Source organism: Tupaia chinensis, unplaced genomic scaffold, assembly GCF_000334495.1.
Source record: "Tupaia chinensis unplaced genomic scaffold, TupChi_1.0 Scaffold000256_1, whole genome shotgun sequence".
Taxonomy (NCBI): Eukaryota; Metazoa; Chordata; class Mammalia; order Scandentia; family Tupaiidae; genus Tupaia; species Tupaia belangeri.
The window spans coordinates 2,466,179-2,488,359 of NW_006159736.1; the positions used below are offsets into that span (position 1 = coordinate 2,466,179).

The window sequence follows — 22,181 nt, forward strand, 5'->3', positions numbered from 1 at the left end:
AGAGAGAGAGAGAGTTAGAAAGAGAGAAAGGGAGAAAGCAAGCTGCCAGGTCCAAGACTCAAACTGTGGTCGGCCATGTGGGAGTCCAGTGCCCTCAACCACCACGCCACCTGCCGGCCCCTGTCTCTGTTACATTTCTTGCCTCACAGCTTGAGTTGAGGTTCGTGGTACCTGAAATCTGTGTTCCTCATCACCGTGAAGTCCATAGGAGCTGTTGGACCTTATAGTGTTAGGTATACCTGTTAGGTCACCTTGCTCCAGGCAGCTACACAGACATCATACAAAAGCACTTGTATGCTAAGGTCCCTCCTTCCTTCTTACATGTGGTATTTGCATGGTCTGTTCCTTTGGCAGAAAGGTCTGTTTCATCCTCCCCATCTCTCTTTACTCCTGGTCATTCTCAGATGTTAGCTTTAATGTTACTTACTCAAGAAACAACATGGTCTCCCAGGCGGATTAGATAGCTCCCAGATATTTTACTTTAACTCTCCTAGCTACATGCATTGTTCCTCCATGGTGCTTAACTTGCCTGTATTTTATATTCATTTCTGTTTGATTAAGGGCTGTTGTTCCACAGACACGAGCTCAAAGTATGTGGAGACAGACTCTTTTTTTTGCTGTCCCTGTGTTGCCAGTGCCCAACATAGTGCCTACCACAGAGTAGAGGTGCTCAGTACAGCGGTCCCGTTCTCCCACCTCCCACATTGTCTTCAGCGTGTCAGAAAACAAAACACTAAGAGATAAGAGAGCAAGTCTTAGTCCTTTGTTAAATTACTGACGATGCTCTTGTTAGAGCATAATACCGTATCTACATAATCGGATCATTAGAACCAAAACTTAAAATACACAGCATGGAGCTTTTATGGAAGAGGTAATTCTGGGTGATTAAAATGAAATACTAAGCTACTCCTCTGGAGTAATGAAAAAGGTGTGTCAGAGAAAGAATACAAAGCAGATTTTTAGTTACCAGAATAGTAGCTGTTTTTTATTGTTTGTTAATAAAATATTAATGAGTGGTTAAGAGTACAGGGCCCAGGAGCTAGTCCATCCTGGATTAAATTATTAGCCCGGCTTACAAATTCTGTGATTTTTACATAGGTCTTTAATTCCCTAAGCTCCAGGTTCCTGATGGTAAACAGGATGTAATAGTACCTACCACATTTGGTGGTTCTGAGTAGGAGATGAGGTATTAATGTATGTAAAATGTTTACTTTCTTGGCACATAAGAATTGCTGAATTAATGTTAGATGCTACTTTTACGATTTTGAACTGTTCTGTTCACTCACAGTATTTGACACAGCACTCTCAAATTTCCCCTTTCTTGCCTTCCAAAAGGAAAAATACTATCTACTTTAAAGAGGCAACATGGTTTTGTAGCTCTTGAGGCAGGAAACTATTTAGGAGCTTGGTTGGGAAGATGCTTCATTTTTCTTGATGCAACACGTTTTTTTGGCATTGACTATTGCAAATGATAGCTACGTGGCATAGGCGTGTGTGAAAGATGAATGAGAAAGAGCCAGCGTTCTTATGCTGTGTAATAACTATAGAAAGGACAAACAAGCAAAGACAAATTAAATTTGCAAGCATTGCACTGATATTCTACTTAGCATTTTGGCTTTTAAAAATATAACGATAGTAGGTTAGAAGTAACATTCCTGAGAACACAACATATAAAGAAAGGTAATGGATAGTTTTCCAGTTAATTTAACCTCGTCAACCAATGACATGGTGGTAAAATGGAAATGTATTTTGTTTCTCATATTCATTTGCTATGAATACTGGGTAATGTCCAGCCTTTGGCCTGGTATTATTCATTACAGACCTTGCCCTTGGTAGAAGTTAGGCTGTGATCGAGTGTTGGTGTTCTTTTAGCTGATGAATGCTCTTGCCAGAGTAACCTTTACTAGTCGTACCTGGGCTTATGTGAGGCATCTGAGTTGTTTTTCACGTGTTTGTATTGGATGACTCTTAGTGAAAACATTTGGCATATCTTTTCTAGTGACGCCCCAATCAGCCTGCTTTGTTCATACTTGTAGGGTTTTAACGCTTTGTCCATACTTGTAGAGTTTTAATGCGAGCTACAAAAGGCAAACCTCAGCTAGCAAAGGAATGGCTTTAGGCAAGATTCTTTTGACTAGTTATCAGCATATTATTTGCTGAGTGTTGCATATGCATGTTGAAGCATATTTAAGGAGCCATAAAGGTGTAACATTCGCCTGCCACTTTTCACCGTTAGAAGAAGAGCTTTTTCCAGACCTTCTACTTCGTAGTCTCCTTCTACTTTTAATGGTGAAAGAAAGAACATATTTTCAAGAATAAAAATGCACAGTAGTAGTTATAGTTACCATAGTAGCGATTCAGTGTTTAGTAACACTACCAGCACTCGAACCAGTCTTGATTCAAATGAAAATCTTCTCTCGGTTCATTGCGGTCCAACACTGATCAACTCCTGCATTAGTTTTGGCAATGACTCCTTTGATGGACGCAGGTATCGCATCATTGATGTGGTTTTACTTTTATCATGGCAGCATGTTTCAGGGTGATAAACTTGTGGACTTTGAAGGGAGATGCTTTATTTTACTTTATCCTTTCTTTTAGGTTGGACATGTTGCAGCAGATTGCCAACCGAGTTCAGAGGGGCAGTATCATCTGTGAAGACAAACTGATACTTGCCCGGAACGCTCTCCAGTCCGTAAGTTCATGTCAACAGCCATTGGGGTCGTGGTAGACAGGCCAGTGTGCATCTGGATGTACTGAAACGTTGGCGTAATGTTTGCTCAATTCTTGGTATGTGTTCCGTACTGAAACTTGAAGTTTATTGGAGATTACAATTGCTGTTTGCTCTCTTAAGGGACAATGAGCAAACAACATGAGTAAAGCATGTTTTGAACATAAAGGGAAAAAAAAAACAAACAAAGCCCAATAGACTTCTATTCTAGTATTTGGAGTTATATATTTGAGGCTAATTTGTCTTACAAAATTAATATTGAATTCTTTTAAAATACAGGATACTAAAAGATTAGAATCAGGGGTGCAGTTTCAGAATGAAGCAGAAATTGCCGGGTATATACTTGAATGTGAGAACCTTTTACGCCAGCATGTAATTGATGTACAGATTCTTGTTGATGGAAAATATTACCAGGCAGATCAGTTGGTACAAAGGTAAGTGTATTATTATTCCTACTCTGTCCTTTCAGTATGACTTGGGCACTTGCGATAGGAAAGTAGAGCATAACAATTTTGGGAAATCTTTTCCTTAGCTCTTCTCACTTAAAAATGTGTTGCATTAATTCTAGTGTATTTTCATGTGTAAGTAGATATTTATTCTTTTAAGATTAGCAATGGAAAAAAAATATGATCCAGGTACTGTTTACTGGTGTAGTAACTATATACTCATTAAAGTTACATACATACTTTAAAATATTCACTTCGGGGCTGACAGGTGGCCTGGCGGTTAAGGGCACAGGACTCCCAGGTTGAGTCTTGAACCTGGAGGCTTGCTTTCTCACTTTCTTTCTCTTCCCCTTTCTCTCTCCCTTTCTAATCAAATTTAAATAAATAAATATATAAAGTTAAATAATTCTTTAAACATATATAAAATACTCACTTCTAACATTTAAAAAGGAAAAAATAAATATCATTTTAAATTCAATTTTTAGTTTCCTGCTTATCCTGTTATGAAATATTCATAAAGATGGTAGCAAAGTTGATATGTATAAAAGCCTGTATCTCGAAGAAGTGGTTTGGGTAGAGATGGAACCTTTCCATCTGTAGTCTCTCTCTCTGTCTCTCTTTCTCTCTGTATATAAAGAAAAGCAAAATTAGTAATGGTGTTTTAAGTCAGTAATTTCACTTTTAAGAATTTGTAGTAATTTTAAATATGGAAAGTATGTATATACATATAAGAAAAAGTTTTATGTTCATGCCAGAAATATTGTTTGTGGGAAAAGCCATAACATATTTTTCTAAAGTGAGTCGTGACATTTCCGACAACCTAGTATTTTCTAATACAAACATTTAGAACTTAGTTCTGTTCATTATAAACGATAATTATAGATTAGTAAGAAAGCACCCATAGCGCAATGTTCAGCAAAGAAACTTATGATGCAAAATTTTATAAAAAATTATTACACTGACCTTGTTTTTAAAAGTTGGCTATTTTTTGGAGCAGTTTAAGTTTATAGAAAAAATTAGCGGAAAGTACATTGTTCCCATCTACTCCCTCGTACTTCCCTCTTCCCCCGTTATTCATTTATTAGAGTACTGTGGCACATTTGTTATATACAAACACGTGCTATTGATACATTATTATCTCTTAAAGTCCAAAGTTTACTTGAAGGGTCACCCCCTGTGACAAGTGCTTTTTATATTTTATCCCTCTTGATTTTCTTTTCAGGGTTGCAAAACTACGTGATGAAATTATGGCCTTTAGGAATGAATGTTCCTCAGTGTACAGCAAAGGACGCGTGCTAACTACGGAGCAGACAAAGCTTATGATATCAGGAATTACTCAAAGTTTAAACTCAGGATTTGCACAGACCTTAAACCCCAGTCTGAACTCAGGGCTGACCCAGAGTTTAACACCTTCCCTGACCCCTTCTAGTGTGACTTCTGGCCTGTCATCGGGGATGACTTCCCGTCTCACTCCATCCGTTACTCCAGCTTATACACCGGGTTTCCCATCAAGTTTACTTCCAAATTTCAGTTCAGGAGTAGAACCTAATTCATTGCAAACTCTAAAGTTGATGCAGATTCGAAAGCCACTTTTAAAGTCTTCTTTGCTGGACCAGAATTTAACGGAAGAGGAAGTCAACATGAAATTTGTTCAGGATCTTTTGAATTGGGTTGATGAGATGCAGGTAAAAACTGTTTGCCTTGAGTGTTTCAGTCTTTATTGCTATCAATTTCTTCCTTTCTTTTCTTTCTTTTTTAACCTAGTATTTTGTTGTTTAAAGGTGCAACTGGACCGCACTGAATGGGGCTCAGATTTGCCAAGTGTTGAAAGCCACTTAGAAAATCATAAAAATGTTCACCGAGCTATCGAAGAATTTGAATCTAGCCTTAAAGAAGCTAAACTCAGTGAGGTATGCGAATTTAAAATGTTTGTTTCTGTAGTTTTGGTATACTGTTGTTTTATTCTTTGCATAAACCTGGTAACATAATAATAGATAAATTAAGTGGAAATAAGACTTCCTTAATATTCCCAACCTTAATGTCTATCTATCTTATGTTGTAGATTCAAATGACGGCACCCCTTAAACTAACTTATGCAGAAAAATTGCACAGATTAGAGAGTCAGTATGCAAAACTCTTGGTAAGTTTTTTTTTTTTTTAATATTTTGTGTTTCTTATTGCTGTTTGACAAAGATTTGATTCTTACAATGATTTTCCTTGTAAAGAATACATCTAGGAATCAGGAACGGCATCTTGACACACTCCATAATTTTGTAACACGTGCAACTAATGAACTTATTTGGTTGAATGAAAAAGAAGAGGAGGAAGTTGCTTATGACTGGAGTGAAAGAAATACCCACATAGCTCGGAAAAAAGATTATCATGCTGTGAGTACAACCTTTGTACTTGCATACTCAAGTAGTATTTCAGGTTTAGAACTATTTCTAACACACTTTATACATCTTTCTTTAATTAGGAATTAATGAGAGAACTTGATCAAAAGGAAGAAAATATTAAATCAGTTCAGGAAATAGCAGAGCAGTTACTTCTAGAAAATCACCCAGCCCGGTTAACTATTGAGGTGAGTCAGAAAGTGTAATGGCCTTGGTCTAATATTGAAATACGTATTATTCTTCAGATTTTTTCATTCCTTATAAATTAAAACATATGAACCATGAGGCTTTTATTTATTATCGCCTCGCTCAGAAATAATTTTTCTGATAAATCATGCTGATTCTTGCCTTTAGTTCTCTTGTTCTAACTGTGTCACTCACTTGGAGTAAAGGTAACTTGGTCAACCCCCATGGCTGAGGAGATGTAAAAACAAAGGACTGCATCTTTATTAGCAGTGACATTTTATGTCTTCCCAACTCTGACATTGCCCAAGTAGTATAACCTTGCTTAACCTCATTTCCCTATCAAAACTGGAAAAATTGCTTATAATCAATACAGTTGTAGTGAGAATGAGAAGAAATAATTTCCTCTTGCTAATTCTACAGAAACTGGTACATGGTATATTCTCTAGAAATATCAGCTATTCTGATTCGACTTCAGTCATTTTATTTCTGACTTGGTCTCGTGAGTGTATTGGGATGGCAGTAGCAAGGCTCTGCAGTGTGGAGGGAACACTGATTGTAAAGGGCGAGGGCCAGCGTGGGATTTATCTGGTTTCCCCTGCACTTGTGGCCGTGGTGGCGTTTTGGCCTGAGAGACACCCGGCAGTGACCTTCTGTGCTTGAAGGGTTTTGTCAGAGTGGGGAGTGTCAGACATGGACAGAAGAATGTGGTACATTGCCAGAGAAACAGTGATGCTCTTCATAAATGGTGGCATGCTTTTAACTCACTTAAGAGTTGAGGGAAGGAATCTTTGTTCACTGAAATCATCATGAGAAAAGATTAGCAAGGGCTAGCCAGTGGCTTGGTGTTTGGGGTGGCTGTATGGTGGGTACATTTGGAAGTGGGCCCAAAATCCCAAAAGGAAGGAGAGATGGAGAAGGGTCTGTGGTATGACCGTTCCCATGGAGGGGGTGCTCTCTCTCTTTCTTCCTCTCTGTCTTCCTCTCTTTCTTTGTCTCTTTCTTTCGTTGTCTGTCTTCATAAGCACATGCACCCTTTGGCAAAAATTTTTAAGAAACGTTATTAAAATTCTAGGCATCATTAGGAAGTTTTTGGAAGGTTATACTTGATCTTCTAGCGCCCAAAATCCCAAAAGGAAGGAGAGATGGAGAAGGGTCTGTGGTATGACCGTTCCCATGGAGGGGGTGCTCTCTCTCTTTCTTCCTCTCTGTCTTCCTCTCTTTCTTTGTCTCTTTCTTTCGTTGTCTGTCTTCATAAGCACATGCACCCTTTGGCAAAAATTTTTAAGAAACGTTATTAAAATTCTAGGCATCATTAGGAAGTTTTTGGAAGGTTATACTTGATCTTCTAGCACACAGAATATGATTTTATATCTGCTCGAATTTCCGTGAATGAATACTAAAGATGCAGAAGAGCAGGGTGACCACTAGGGAAAGGAAATGAGAATAATTGGGAGGGGAAATTTCTGGGTATAATTTTGTGCAGTAATCAACTAAAAATAAAATATTCCTAAGATAGATGAAAGCTGTTATGAAATACGACTCTAGGTTAAGAATTTGATGAGGATGAAAAATATTAATGTGAACCTGATTTGTATTACTATGTAATAGTACATGTATGTAGAAATGGTAATCTAAAAGTTACTTAAGGGGTGAAATGAAATGTTAATCATCTTTATGATCTCACTAGCCTATCCAATGTCTTGTATGAGTACGTGGATTATAGCTTGTTAATTATTAAAACTATTTCATATTTTATATGACAAAGTAAGTAGTAACTTAACAATGCCCTTGATTTCTTTTATAGCCTGCTTATTCAAAGCAGGGAGCAGATAATTAGAGCATGAAGTATTGCTAGATTTCCAGTGTAGCAATGTACATTCCATTTAAAAAAATCTGCCTGTTGTATGAGTACGTGGATTATAGCTTGTTAATTATTAAAACTATTTCATATTTTATATGACAAAGTAAGTAGTAACTTAACAATGCCCTTGATTTCTTTTATAGCCTGCTTATTCAAAGCAGGGAGCAGATAATTAGAGCATGAAGTATTGCTAGATTTCCAGTGTAGCAATGTACATTCCATTTAAAAAAATCTGCCTGAACATAGCATAGCAGGAATGGCTTACTTAAAACAGTCATTAAAGTATCTAGAGCACCCCCTCCTGGAAGTCAGTGAATTGCTCCTTAAATATAAAAGGGTTTTGTGTTTTCCTAGTGAAATAGGTATCCTATATGCAGTATTTTTTTGCCTTCATGGAAGATACACTGAAATAAATGAGAGTGCGAGTAAAATTTTTAATAATAATTTGTACTACTATAATTATTATAACTATACTGATAAGGGAGTGCATACTCTCTTTTCCATTCTTCCCATATCTTTTCCCAGCAAAAACAAAGAAAATTATAGCATGTATTTCTGTGTTGGAAGGTGTATTTCTATGATCCAGTAATATAAAAATGTAGAAAAAAGATGAAAGTGTCACGAAGGAAAGCATATCTGAAGATGCCAAAAAGCAGGCGGTAGCAAAGGAGAAAGGGTTGGTTTTCTAAGTAGGAGGGATAGCTTGCATTTATTTCAGATGTTAATTTAAAAAAAATAAATAAATAAGAATAACCAGAGTTAACTTTTCCCTTGAATTTTAAGAAGTTAAAAATCAAAAGAAATCAGTTGGATTGATTTTAAAGTTCATGTTTAAACTGTGCAATGGCTTTGTGCAAGTGAGAACTCTGAAATGAGAGAGATATTTTTCTAACCTGATCGATAAGTCTTTGAAAAACAATTCATCATCTTTTTTTTTTTTTACGATCTATTCACATTCAAATCGTGCATATGTCTGGCAAACAATGTGGTTATAATTCTTGTGTCTGGTAAGTGTTTCTTCCCTTTGCCCATCCCCACATCATCTTTTTCAGAGAGTATTTTGTCATTTAAAAGCATATCCATAGATGTTCTTCATTTCTCTCCAGGGAGTTACAGAGGCTGTGTTTTCTCTTTAAGGCCTACAGAGCAGCTATGCAAACACAGTGGAGCTGGATCCTGCAGCTCTGCCAATGTGTGGAGCAGCATATAAAAGAAAATACCGCGTATTTTGAGGTATGTGAATAGAATCACAACTTCAATAGCTGTTGTGATTCTGAATGACTTGCAGGAATCATCTTCATAACGTATTGTTTAAGATATATTAACATGGAGACCAGCAGATGGCAGAGTGGCTATGTCCCTGGACTCCCCCATGACGACTGTGGTGGCTTGAAAATCATGCCAGGAGCATGTGCGTGTGTACCCAAGATTCCAGGATGACAATGGAGGAGAAGGGACTGTAGTGTGGCCATCCCCTCAGGGAGGTGATTTCTCAAAGTCCCTATCACTGTCTCTGTCTCTCTTTCCAGTGAGTGAATGTGCCCTTTGGCAAAAGCAAACAAACAAACAAACAAACAAACAAAAAACTCTTAAAAAAAGATATATGAACATGTATGTATTGTGTAGGGGAAATAAACTTGATTTCTTTTTTGTAGGATATAAGGACCAGTTTCATGTCATACAGGGATAAATTGAAGCTTTCCACTAAGAAAGAAATACTTCAAAATTTCTTACACTATCAGAACATTTTTATTCTGCAAATGTGTCTCATTAAAAAAGTGTTTTCAGTGTAGAGAGAGTTATCTAAATGAACTCTTTGTTTTATTCTTCAGAAGTCTTAACGTTTTCTTAGAATTTCACCCCTATTTAAAAATAATTTGAGCCCTAAAGTAAAACAGACTTTTGATCAAGATAATATAGAGCCAAAAATACACACAGGCTTTGGACATTTGGTATTTGTTCATAACAATCTAAGTTCAATAGTCGTTGTTTGGTTGAAGGAAGGGTGTGACTGTTTCATTGTTTCCCTATGCTTTTTATACTTTCCTCACTGCTGAGGGGTATGCACAGGGCCCTGGCACTCCAATTTGACAGCTCTGTGCTTTAGCAGCATTTAATGTCTTTAGCTGCCATGATTTGTCTCTCTTTAGTTTTTTAACGATGCCAAAGAAGCTACCGATTACTTAAGGAATCTGAAAGATGCCATTCAGCGGAAGTACAGCTGTGATAGATCAAGTAGTATTCACAAGCTGGAGGACCTTGTTCAAGAATCAATGGTATGAAGACACAACCTGTACATTTTATTAAGAATACAGTTCTGGGGGACCAATAGTTGGTGTAATGGCTATGTTGCTGAACTCCCATGTAGTCAACAGTGGTTCAAATCCTGAACCCAGTAGCTTCAACTCCCGCTGGGCGCATATGCGTGCATGCCCAAGATCCCAAGAGGAGAGTGGAGAAGAAGGGATTGCGGTGTGGCCATCCCCCCAGGGGGATGATTTCTCGCTTTCTATCTCTCTTTCTGGCAAGTGCACGTGCCCTATAGCAAAAGCCTCTCTTTAAAAAAAAAAAAAGAATACAGTTCTGGGATTAGTGTTGATTATATTTTGACATCCGTGCAGAACTTTACATTTTATTGGCAGTTTTGATATTTCCACTTCATTCAATTAAGCACTTATATGTTTTAGTATTTTTTTGGTAATAATACAACAAAGTTTTTTATGTGATAACCTTGATATTTTAAGATGTTTTTATAGGGTTATTCGTGTGTGAGTGTATGTAGTCATTTATAAATATACATTAAGCATTTTATATCTCTGAGGCCCTATTCTGGGTTCTGGAAATATAGCAGTATGTAAAATATTGAGTCATTGGGAAAGTCATGACCCATTTTTTGCATAGAAAAACAGAAAATACATGGGGAAAATCATGGGGACTAGCAGATGGTATAATGGTTATGTTGCTCAACTCCCATGTAGTCAACCATGGTTCGAATCCCAGACCTGGTGGCTTAAAACTCATGCCGGGTGCATGTGTGTGCATGCCCAAAGTCCTGAGAGGGGAATGGAGGAGAAAGGATTGTGGTATGGCCACCCACCTGGGGGATGATTTCTCTCTTTCTGTTTCTGTCTGGTGAGCACATGTACTGTATAGTAATCTCTCTAAAACAAAATAAAAAGACATCATGACTTTCCGGATAAACTAATAAATAAAAATCTCCACCCTGTATGTATTGTGCAGTGCTTACATGTTAGAGTGGGAGCTAGACAAGAACATAGTAAGTAGAACTTCTGACGGAAAGAGGATGCAAGAGGGAGTGGGGATGGGTTGAAAGTTCAGATTAGGTGGTCAGGGAAGACTTTGACAAAATTTCATTTGTTTCTGTAAAACCTTGAAGGAATGGAGAGTACAAGTCATTTATTTTATAAAATCCATCTTATTTGTTACTTAGGAAGAGAAAGAAGAACTTCTGCAGTACAAAAGCAAAGTAGCAAGCCTGATGGGGAGAGCAAAAAGTATAATTCAGCTGAAGCCAAGGAATCCTGAGTGTCCACTCAAAACTTCTATTCCGATCAAAGCTATCTGTGACTACAGACAAATTGAGGTACTTGTAACATCTAGAAACCATGCAGTTTCTGCTATTATTCATATAACTTAAAAATGAGATCATATTACTTATTTGTAGTCAAAATTTTCCACCTCATAAAACAACAAAAACAAAAATCCCAAGATTGAATATGGAAAAAAATTAGTCAACAATGACTTTATTTGGTTATTCTGTTCTTTGCTTGAAACTAGATAACCATTTACAAAGACGATGAATGTGTTTTGGCGAACAACTCTCATCGGGCTAAATGGAAGGTCATTAGTCCAACTGGGAATGAGGCCATGGTCCCGTCTGTGTGCTTCACTGTTCCTCCACCAAACAAAGAAGCAGTTGACTTTGCAAATAGGTTTGTATGCATTGGGCAGAAACAGAAAGCTGGTTTGGGGGCTCTCTGAAGGTTAAAGAAACAAATCAATACTTTATCAAAGCCCCACAGTACCTGAAGTCCCCAGATCTAGTATACATAGGCCATTTTTACAGACCAAAAGAAAAGTTGTAGCATGTTTTCAGAGGGAGTAAAAAGACCTAATCTTTGCTTTCTTTCATGTATTTCAGAATTGAGCAACAGTATCAGAATGTCCTGACTCTGTGGCATGAGTCTCACATTAACATGAAGAGTGTAGTATCCTGGCATTATCTTGTCAATGAGATTGATAGAATTCGAGCCAGCAATGTGGCTTCTGTAAGTATCAATTTGCATGTCAACTTCATGTGTCCAAAAATGTGGGACACCTTGTCATGAGTGGGGTGAAGTTTGTATTTGTTCTAGGATAAGACAGTGCCCAGCAGATCCATGCTAATACTCATTCATTCAATGACTACTTGTTATATGCCTGCCACATGCAAAGTACCCTCTAAGAATTTGGGAAATCTGGAAAATGCCTATTTCATCGGGTACTTACACTCAAACAGGAAACCGAGAGAGAGGACATGCATATGAGGATAGTTTATTTCATTTATTGTAGACTTTTATTTGTCTTTTAAATCTGCATTGTTAGTGAAAGAGAAAATTATTTTAAAATAGTGTTTAAGTAACTATTAACATAAACTGGCATATACACAGACCAACTTGAAATCTGTCTCATTCAAATTTAACTCTTGGTATTATAATCACTAATTACATGGGTCTTTGGTATTCTTTAGATAAAGACAATGTTACCTGGTGAACATCAGCAAGTGCTGAGTAATCTACAATCTCGTTTTGAAGATTTTCTGGAAGACAGTCAGGAATCCCAAGTATTTTCAGGCGCAGACATAACACAACTGGAAAAGGAGGTTAATGTATGCAAGCAGTATTATCAAGAACTTCTTAAATCTGCAGAAAGAGGTAAAGCATGGAAATTCCTGTAGTTTTCCCCCATAGGTGTTTATTCTAGGCTGTTTTCTTCTCTCATGGAATCTATGTCTTAGATGTGTTATTTCACTCGCTCTAGGATATGTAGACACTGTTGCTCAAACGTTAAAAGCATGTCTGAGGTAGGACAATGCAAGGAGGGATTCATTTATTTCTGAATGATGAGCTAACCAAAAGTTTGTGCCAGCCAAATAGTATGGCAGTGAATTTTTACTGCATCTACTTTTCAACATTGTCATTATGTTCAGAATGGGGATCCTTCAGTTTCAGAAAAGATGCAGTTATGCCTCTATCTATTTTTTTTAATTTAATGTTTTTGAGAATATTTGAGCTACAGGATGCATGTGTTCACCAGAGAGACAGAAAGTGAGAAAGCACCCCCTGGAGGGATGGCCATGCTACAGTCCCTTCTTCTCCATTCTCCTCTTGAGATCTTGGGCATGCACGCACATGTGCCCAGAGTGAGTCCCCCCCCCTTTTTTTTAATTCGGAGAGTTTTTTGCTATAAGGCATGTGCATTCGCCAGACAGAGAGAGACAGAGAGACAGAAATCAACCCCCAGGGGGGATGGCCACACTGCAATTCCTTCTCCTCTCAGGATCTTGGGCATGCACACACATGCACCCAGCATGAATTTAAGCCGAACCACGGTCAACTACATGGGACTCCAGCGATATAGCCATTACACTAACTGCTGGTCCCCAGAGTGAGTTTTAAGCCATTGGGTCTGGGACTTAAATCATGATTGCCTGTGTGGGCATCCAGCGACATGATCATTACAACACCTGCTGGTCCCAATGCAGCTATTTTTGCCATATGCCAAGCTTAGATTTTATACAGGATTTAAAACAAAAGTAGGTGTGTCTAGATAAAATTTTTGTTAAACATAAATTATATTAAAAACACTTTTGATAGTACTTAGAGACAATTTTATTAGTAATATTCTATTTTTTAAAATCCTAAACATTTTCTTTTTCTTCTTATAAAAAAAAATTTGCCAAGGGGTACGAGAAAGAGAGAGAGAGAGAGAGGAAGAAAGCTCCTCTCACTGAGTAAGGTCATGCTGCAGTCCCTTCTCCTACATTTCTCTATCATGTCAGGATTTAGAGCACCCTCCCACATGGGCCCGGTGTGTTTCCCAAGCCTGGGGACTGGGATTGGAACCTCCATTGGCCTCATTGTGGGATCTGGCTTCCCTGAACCACCAAGCTATAGGCTGGCTCACTTTTTTTTTTTTTTTTTTTTGCTAGAGGATATGTGTGCTTGTCAGAGACAGAGAGAGAGCAGGTAAAAGTGCATCCTATGGAAGGGGTCATACTCCATTTCTCCATCCTGTTGGGATTTGGGTCATGTGCACAACCCACACCCAGAGTGTTTTTCAAGTGCTAGGGTCAGCATCTTTTTTCCCCCATAGGACGTGTACGCTCGCCAGAAAGAGAGAGAGACAATAAAACGAAAAGTGAAAAATCAACCCCTTGGGTATATGGCCATGCTACAATCCCTTCTCTTCCATTCTTCTCTTGGGATTTTGGGCATGCACATGTGCTTGATGTGATTTTTCAAGCTGCCAGGTCTGAGGCTTGAACCATGGTTGGCCATGCAGGGGTTCAGTGTCTTAACCACCTGCCACCAGCTGGCAGCTGGTGGGATTTTAATTATGCAGTTAGCCATGTGGGATTCTGCTCTGTAAACCACTAGAGGCCATGGAACCGACCCAAAATCTTAAACATTAACAAATTCTTTAAGTTTCACTTTTAGGATTTTTATGTAAATTTTATAGTTAGTCTACAACTAATATAATTCACATTTTTAATGAGTTTATTTATTTATTTATAGTTTTTTTTTTTTACCATGGGGTGTATGTACTCACCAGAGAGAGACAGCAAGAGAAAAAGTGAGAAATCACCCCTCAGAGGGATGGCTATGCCACAATCCTGTCTCTTCCATTATCCTCCTGAGATTTTGGGCACACACAAACATGTGCCCAGCATAATTTTTTTTTTTTTTGGAGAGGTTTTTGCTATAGGGCACATGCGCTCGCCAGACAGACGGAGAGAGACATTAGAGACAGAAAGCGAGAAATCACCCCCCAGGGGGGATGGTCACGCCGCAATCGCTTCTCCTCCATTCTCCTCTCGGGATCTTGGGCATGCACACACATGCGCCCGGCGTGAGTTTTAAGCCACTGGGTCCGGGATACGAACTGCGGTCGACTACATGGGAGTCCAGCGACATAGCCATTACACTAACTGCTGGTTCCCCCCAGCATGATTTTTAAGCTGCTGGATTCAGGACTTAAACTATGGTCAGCCATGTGGGAGTCCAGTGCCTTAACCACCACACCATTTGCAGGCCCTATAATTCACATTATTTTGTGAATATAAAATACAGCAATATATTATGGGATTGTCAGAATAGTCAGGAAAGTTTTTGCATAGAAAAACATAGAAAAAGTACGTCATGACTTTTCCAAGAAGCCAATGCTTTGGGTTGATATGACACCTTTGGACATCATAAATCAGAAATTGTTACTTCAAATGGCATTAGGGAAATTTTATTAACTCTCCTTAAATTTTAAGATTTATGTTTTAACATTCATATACTCAGGATGGGTTTGTAATGAAAACAGTTATCATTAGTTTGACTAGTTGTATCTTTATAATAGTAAAACTGTCATGATAAAACATGAACAGGAACATCCAAAAAATGGAAAATAAGGTATTTTCTAAACATCATGCTTATTTTCACAGAGGAGCAAGAGGAATCTGTTTATAATCTCTATATTTCTGAAGTTCGAAACATTAGACTTCGGTTAGAGAACTGTGAAGATCGGTTGATTAGACAAATCCGAACTCCCCTGGAAAGAGATGATCTGCATGAAAGTGTGTTCAGGATCACAGAGCAGGAGGTGAGAGTTACGAACATAGTGGGAGAAAAATTAATATAAATTACTCTCTTTTGTTAGGGTAATTTTTTTAAAAAAGAATTACTTGCTTATTTTTATTTGTTGTTATTATTATTATTATTATTATTATTATTTTAAATTTGACCAGGGAGAGACAGAAAGAGAAAAAGGGAAAGTGAGAAAGCAAACAGTCAGATCCAGAACTCGAACTATGGTCGACCATATGGGAAGTCCCGTGCCTCAACCACCGCACCACCTGCCAGCCCCTCTCTCTTTCTTTTATTGCCAGAGAGTTCATATACTGACCAGACAGAGACAGAGACAGGCAGAAAAAGAAAGAGGGAGAGTGAAAAAGGGAGAAGAACCCCCCTGCATAGGTTGTGGGATATGGAGTTTCTTTACTTCCATGTCTCCCTTCAATCAGAATTTTAGGCACACAAGTGTAATTGACATGTTTGTCAAGCTGCCAGGACTGGGATTTGGACAGCAGTCAGCCATGTGGAATCCAGCTCTTTTAACTACTAGGCCATGGGGCCTGCCCAGATTACTCTCTTATTGATTTGAACTGTCAACTCTGACTTTTTACATGTTCAACTTTGCAAGCTGGTCACTTTGCAAGGTCTGCTTGTGTATTTATCATGGATTACAAACTAGGATTCTACAGTTCAGTTCCACTGTTACTCAGGTAAATGCAGCAAATGCACCTGCTTGCCCATTGTGATGGGGTCTGTGAGAGTGTCTCATAGTGAAAGTCATATTCACCTGCAATACGCAAAAGCACTAAGTTACACATCTGGGGTGAAAGAGACGGGCTGTAAGAGAATTATTGATTGTAAAATTTGAATTCTATGATTTAGTTTCTTTAATAAAATTGAAGTTAAGCTATAGATTTTAAGTCAATGATTGTAATGTAAAAATGTGTATTTCTTTTAAAGAAGTGTTTTAAGAAGAAGACCCATCGGGGCAGTTGCCAATACATATGTTTGTTCTCTGTTTTGTAGAAACTAAAGAAAGAACTGGAACGACTTAAAGATGATTTGGGAACAATCACAAATAAGTGTGAGGAATTTTTCAGTCAAGCGGCGTCCTCTCCATCAGTCCCCACCTTACGATCTGAGCTTAATGTAGTAGTCCAGAACATGAACCAAGTCTATTCTATGTCTTCCACTTACATAGATAAGTATGTAGCTGCTATGTTAATATATAACTTATTTCATACAACTGTCCAATTGCATATTCATTTAAAATTATTTTTATAAATATGTTTGTTTTATTTTGCCTTAAGAAATATTGGGTCATCAGAAAAGTCATGGCACATTTTTTGCATAGAAAAAACACATCCTGACTTTTCCAGTGACCCAATATATTAAATACTTTTGTGGATTTATGATATCCTTCCATGTGGAAAAGGGATATTTCTGAGATGAGCCCATAATGTATCACCTTCCTACACTTTCGCATGTGTTTTTGATAGCTCAACTATGGTAACTTACACGATTTTCCACTTATGCTTTGTCTGAACAAGATTAGAAAGTAACCATCTTATTTTGGTTTCTCTTGCTCAATGCCCTCTGTGGGGTGGGGGATGGATTTGAGCACATGCTATGTGTTAAGAAGAGACTCTGGCTTGTTCTTAGTGATTCCTATCACTAGTGTGTCTCTGCCCCAAGATGAAGAATATGCTATGTACTGTCATAATGGCGCTTCAAGACTGCATCATGTGAAAATAAACATTTAACAATAGTGGCTATTGTTTAATTCCCTTTTTTTAAGGTTGAAAACTATTAATTTGGTGTTAAAAAACACGCAAGCTGCAGAAGCCCTTGTAAAACTTTATGAAACTAAGCTATGTGAAGAAGAAGCAGTTATAGCTGACAAGAATAACATTGAGAATCTAATAAGTACTTTAAAGGTATGCATCTCACTTTTGGCTATTTTTCAAGATCATACTCTATAAGTATTTGTCTAGCACTTAGCTCAGATCTTTATTTTTAAATATTTTTTAGAAAATTTTTTTATTTAACTTTATTTATTTTAATTTGATCAGAGAGAGACAGAGTGAGAGGGAGAGAGAGAGATGCAAAGTGAGAAAGCAAGCCATCAGATCCAGGACTCCAACTGTGGTCAGCCATGTGTGAGTCCAGCATCCTTAACCACTACACCATCTGCTGGCCCCGCTTTTAATTTATTTAAATATATTCATTCCAGATTATACCTATAATTCTAGTTTAATATATTAATAAATAAATATGTTCAGTCATTTTATTGGATTGTTGGAAAAGTCATGATTTTATTTTATTTTATTTTGCAACAGGGCATGTGCATTTGCTTTAGAAAGATGGAGAGAGGAAAAGTGAGAAATCACCTCTCCGGGCAATGGCCACTCCGCAGTCTTTTTCCCTCCAGTCTCCTCTCAGAAATCTGGGCATGCATACACCTGGGTGATTTTCAAGCCACTGGGTCCAGGGCTCTAACCATGGATGGGCATGTGGGAGCACAGCATCTTAACCACTGCCCCATCTGCTGGCCCAAAATTTGAACCTTTTTTTGCATTAACTTTTCATATTTTATTTATGTTGGCATCAAGATGAGTTGAAGCTAAAAATGAAATTGTTTATAATAGATTTGTTTGCTGAAAGAGTCAGTTATTTTTAATGGATCATGGAGATAAAATAGGGAATTAATCTAAGAAAGAAAGTTGTGCTCATACAAATCTCTGTTTCTATATTTAAAGTTCAGAAATGCTATTGGAAAACAATTGTGAAAAGTAATCTCTGTGATTTTTAATACGTGTGTTTTTTTAGTATTTAGATTAGTAGGTATTTAAAAACTAAACAATGAAAAAGACTTGTACTTGGAAGGTAGCAAACTTACTTATAGATTATATTTTATTTTATTCATATGCAAATTATTTAAATTGACAATTCATTAAATTGTCATTTTTTTAATTGGTCAAAGTACAGTCATGTTGATAATTTCACAAGGTTGAACCTAATGTATTATTTTGTATATGAAAGATATTTTGTTATCTGATTTCATATAACTCACTTGTGAATAATGTGCAAAATTAGTTAAATAATATATTTATCTGGTGAATGATTGATGCACTTTTATCACTTTATCAATTAATGTATTTTAGCAATGGAGATCTGAAGTAGATGAAAAGAGAGAAGTATTCCATGCCTTAGAGGATGAATTACAGAAAGCCAAAGCCATCAGTGATGAAATGTTTAAAACATATAAAGAAAGAGACCTTGATTTTGACTGGCACAAAGAAAAAGCAGATCAATTGGTTGAAAGATGGCAAAATGTTCATGTGCAGATTGATAACAGGTTGGTATCCTTTTTTGTTTGGTTTTAGCATAGATTTAATGTCTATCTGTGTATATTAGATAGATATTTAAACTTACTAGGCTGCATTTTTTTTTCTTTACTTTCGTAGTTAATTGTGTTAATTGCAAAAGTTCCAATTCATTACAAAAGTTCCAATACATTACTTTCTTATATGGTGGATTTTTGCAAGACATTTAACTTTAAAATATGCAGTTCTTTTCTTTCCTTCCTTTCTTTTTCTTTTCTCTCTCTTTTTTTTTTTTTTAGAGAGAGAGATTTTTGCTATAGGGTGCATGTGCTTGCTGGAAAGAGAGAGAGACAGAGAAATCGCCACCCTGGTGGATGGCCACGCCATAGTCCCTTCTCCATTCTCTTCCTTGGTCATACACACACACACACACACACACACACACACACACTACCGGCGGGCGGGTCGAGCCAGTGGGTGCGGGGTTCAAGCCACTGGGTCCAGTACTCGAACCTTAGTTGACTACATGGGAGTCCAGTGATGTAACCATTACACCATCTGCTGGTCTCTCAAAATAAGCATTTTAAACTGTTATTGAAATTATTGATGTATTCTGACATTTATATTTAATCTACTTGTGCTTTTTGAAGGAAAAAACAATATCCTTTAATTATTACCAACTTAAAATTATTCAGTCATTACTTAGATCATGACTTTTTTTTGGGGGGGGGAGGGAGAGATTTTCGCTGTAGGGTGCGTGCGCTCGCCAGACAGACAGAGACATAGAGACAGAAAGCGAGAAATCACCCCCCAGTGGGGATAGTCACGCCGCAATCCCTTCTCCTCCATTCTCCTCTCGGGATCTTGGGCACGCATGCACACATGCCCGGCGTGAGTTTTAAGCCACCGGGTCCGGGACATGAATTGTGGTCGACCACATGGGAGTCCAGCGACATAGCCATTAGGCTAACTGCTGGTTCCCATGACTTTTTTTTTAAACGAGAACTCTCATGCATTTGAAAGGGCTGTACGTAGCAATCCATACTATACCTAAGAGATATAAAGCAATTGATGATCTGATGTCATTTTAATTGAAAATAGAAGATAGTAAAAATTACTTCCCTAGTGACTAAGATTATAAAGTGTGAGGAAATGGCATGAACGAAGGAGAAATGACAGTAAAAAAAATGAAATAGTGTCCTTTCTCCTGTTTATATTAATGCAATAAAATGTTCTTATGATATACCATTCTTGATGAGTAAAATTATGTTCAAATATATCTGATTTCATATCTGTAAAATACACAATAAGTAGGTTTAATATGATGGTTTTGAAAGTCATAGAAACTGAAGTATTTCACTATAGCTTCTAGAAAGTACTCTGAGTCCTGTTGAACCACTTATTGAACTACCTGCCCATTATTTAATAAGTGAACTGCCATTTGATATAAGCCTTGGCTGTTTAAGGCCTCCTAATTGATAGTAATTATGGTTAAGTTTACACTTTTTCTGCTTTGTAGCTTAAGTTCTTTGAGCTTATCTGTAAAACAATTAGTACCACGGAAGTCCCACAACTCTGGGAGCAAAATGTTTTTTGAACCCAGTACTGATACAGAATTCCCTCGGAGGTGTGCCTTGGGTACTTTCCACGCCCCATGCTGTGCCCAGGGCATTGCAGTAGAGCTGTTTGGTCTCTCCCTCCTCTGTGCATTCCCTCCTAATGTATCGGGTAGGAAACGGTGACTGTTCTGGTACTGTTCTTAGGTTGCGGGACCTAGAGGGCATTGGTAAGTCGCTGAAGTACTACAGAGATACCTACCACCCTCTAGATGATTGGATCCAACAAGTTGAAACTACTCAGAAGAAGATTCAAGAAAATCAGCCAGAAAATAGTAAAAGCCTAGCCACACAGTTGAATCAACAGAAGGTGTGTAAACACAACTCTTTGTGCTAAGGATGTGTCTGCATTTGGTCAGTCATGACCCTTATCTTCCTTTCCCATGTTAAAAGGAAAAGTCAACATGTATTAGGAGAAAGATGGAGAGTAGCTTGTAAATATTAAAGTCTTTTAACCCAAACCTATGTACATCATTTATTGAGATTTCTTAGAAGTCGTTTATGAAAACATAGGAAATAAAAAAAAAAGTGTCATGGTGGGATGTTTTTCAAATTCTTTTAAAAAAATTTTCTTTACTAATTTTTTTTTATACATTCAATCACTATGTATCATTACAACATGCAAAACATGAATACAATGTATATTAGTCCATTAAAGATATTGTTGAGCACATAATTGACAGATAATATTCCATTTTTGTGTCTCTTGAATGTTTTGCTTTTTCTCCCCACTTGATTTCCTCTCTGTCACTCTCCCCCATTTCTTACCTTTCTCCCACACTGTCTCCAGTATCCACAATTGTTCTCTATGTTTTTATATCATCCAGTCTCTTAATTTCTGTCATGGAGTACAGGCATGTAGTATATATTGAGTGAGGACATACAGTTTTCAAATTCTTTTTTTTAAAAATTATTCTATTCAGCTTTATTTATTTATTTTAATCTGACCAGAGAGAGAGAGAAAGAGAGAATGAGAAAGCGAGCTGCCAGGTCCAGGACATGAACCGCAGTGGGCCGTGTGGGAGTTTAGCGGCCTTAACCACCATGCCATCTGCCAGCCCCAGTTCGCAAATTCTTAATCATCATTTCGGCATAAGTTTAGTAATCTTTTTGATCCATTGTTGGCCACAATAGTTGATATATTTTTAAGCAAATCCAGGTGATTAGTATTAGAAAATTAAACAGTCACATCATATTTGACAGAAACTTGAATGCTTTGAGATGTTTTTCCATTCTGAAGGGCCATAATTTCCATGCCCGTTTCTGCCATGAATAGAAGATAGCCAAGCACTTCAAGCCTGTTTTGGGGTATTTCCTATAGAATTTAGCCATTTCTAGTTTACAAGCCCCATAAACTTGGGTTCCTTACGAGACTTAATCCAGAAGCTTGTAATTTACCTATAAGACAAAGTGTATAATAAGTGCAAAGAGCCAAGAAACTATACTGTTCAGTAATGTGGGTATTTCCTGGTTCTGAACATCTTAAGTAATAGAGTAGCATCAGAGTTCCTTGTCCTTTTCTTACAAACTGTGTGTGTTTATAGATGCTGGTGTCCGAAATAGAAATGAGACAAAGCAAAATGGATGAATGTCAAAAATATGCAGAACAGTACTCAGCTACAGTGAAGGTAAGATGATTCAGTTACTTGTGTGCGATTTAGTATTCAGGCCCAACCATGGTGGTGCACGTTCAGCAGCACCACTTGGAAGTCACATGGGAGGCACAGTTTCATTGCCTGGATGAAGAAAGAGAGACTGAATATAACTAGAGTATTGTAATAAAT

General features: G+C 37.5%; 1 protein-coding gene across 1 annotated transcript in view; it reads left to right on the plus strand.

Moving 5' to 3' along the window:
• The window catches only part of DST (dystonin), a 576,919-nt gene that overhangs the window by 359,097 nt on the left and 195,641 nt on the right, over positions 1-22,181 (plus strand). Inside the window, exons 15-33 of the mRNA XM_014588047.2 lie at positions 2,599-2,692; positions 3,008-3,162; positions 4,397-4,859; positions 4,956-5,084; positions 5,237-5,314; positions 5,400-5,561; positions 5,651-5,755; positions 8,752-8,847; positions 9,765-9,890; positions 11,066-11,218; positions 11,413-11,567; positions 11,777-11,903; positions 12,365-12,548; positions 15,326-15,483; positions 16,482-16,660; positions 17,254-17,392; positions 18,620-18,813; positions 20,545-20,707; positions 21,942-22,025. Coding sequence (XP_014443533.1) covers positions 2,599-2,692; positions 3,008-3,162; positions 4,397-4,859; positions 4,956-5,084; positions 5,237-5,314; positions 5,400-5,561; positions 5,651-5,755; positions 8,752-8,847; positions 9,765-9,890; positions 11,066-11,218; positions 11,413-11,567; positions 11,777-11,903; positions 12,365-12,548; positions 15,326-15,483; positions 16,482-16,660; positions 17,254-17,392; positions 18,620-18,813; positions 20,545-20,707; positions 21,942-22,025 — 2,944 coding nt within the window. The remainder of the gene's footprint in view (positions 1-2,598; positions 2,693-3,007; positions 3,163-4,396; positions 4,860-4,955; positions 5,085-5,236; positions 5,315-5,399; positions 5,562-5,650; positions 5,756-8,751; positions 8,848-9,764; positions 9,891-11,065; positions 11,219-11,412; positions 11,568-11,776; positions 11,904-12,364; positions 12,549-15,325; positions 15,484-16,481; positions 16,661-17,253; positions 17,393-18,619; positions 18,814-20,544; positions 20,708-21,941; positions 22,026-22,181) is intronic.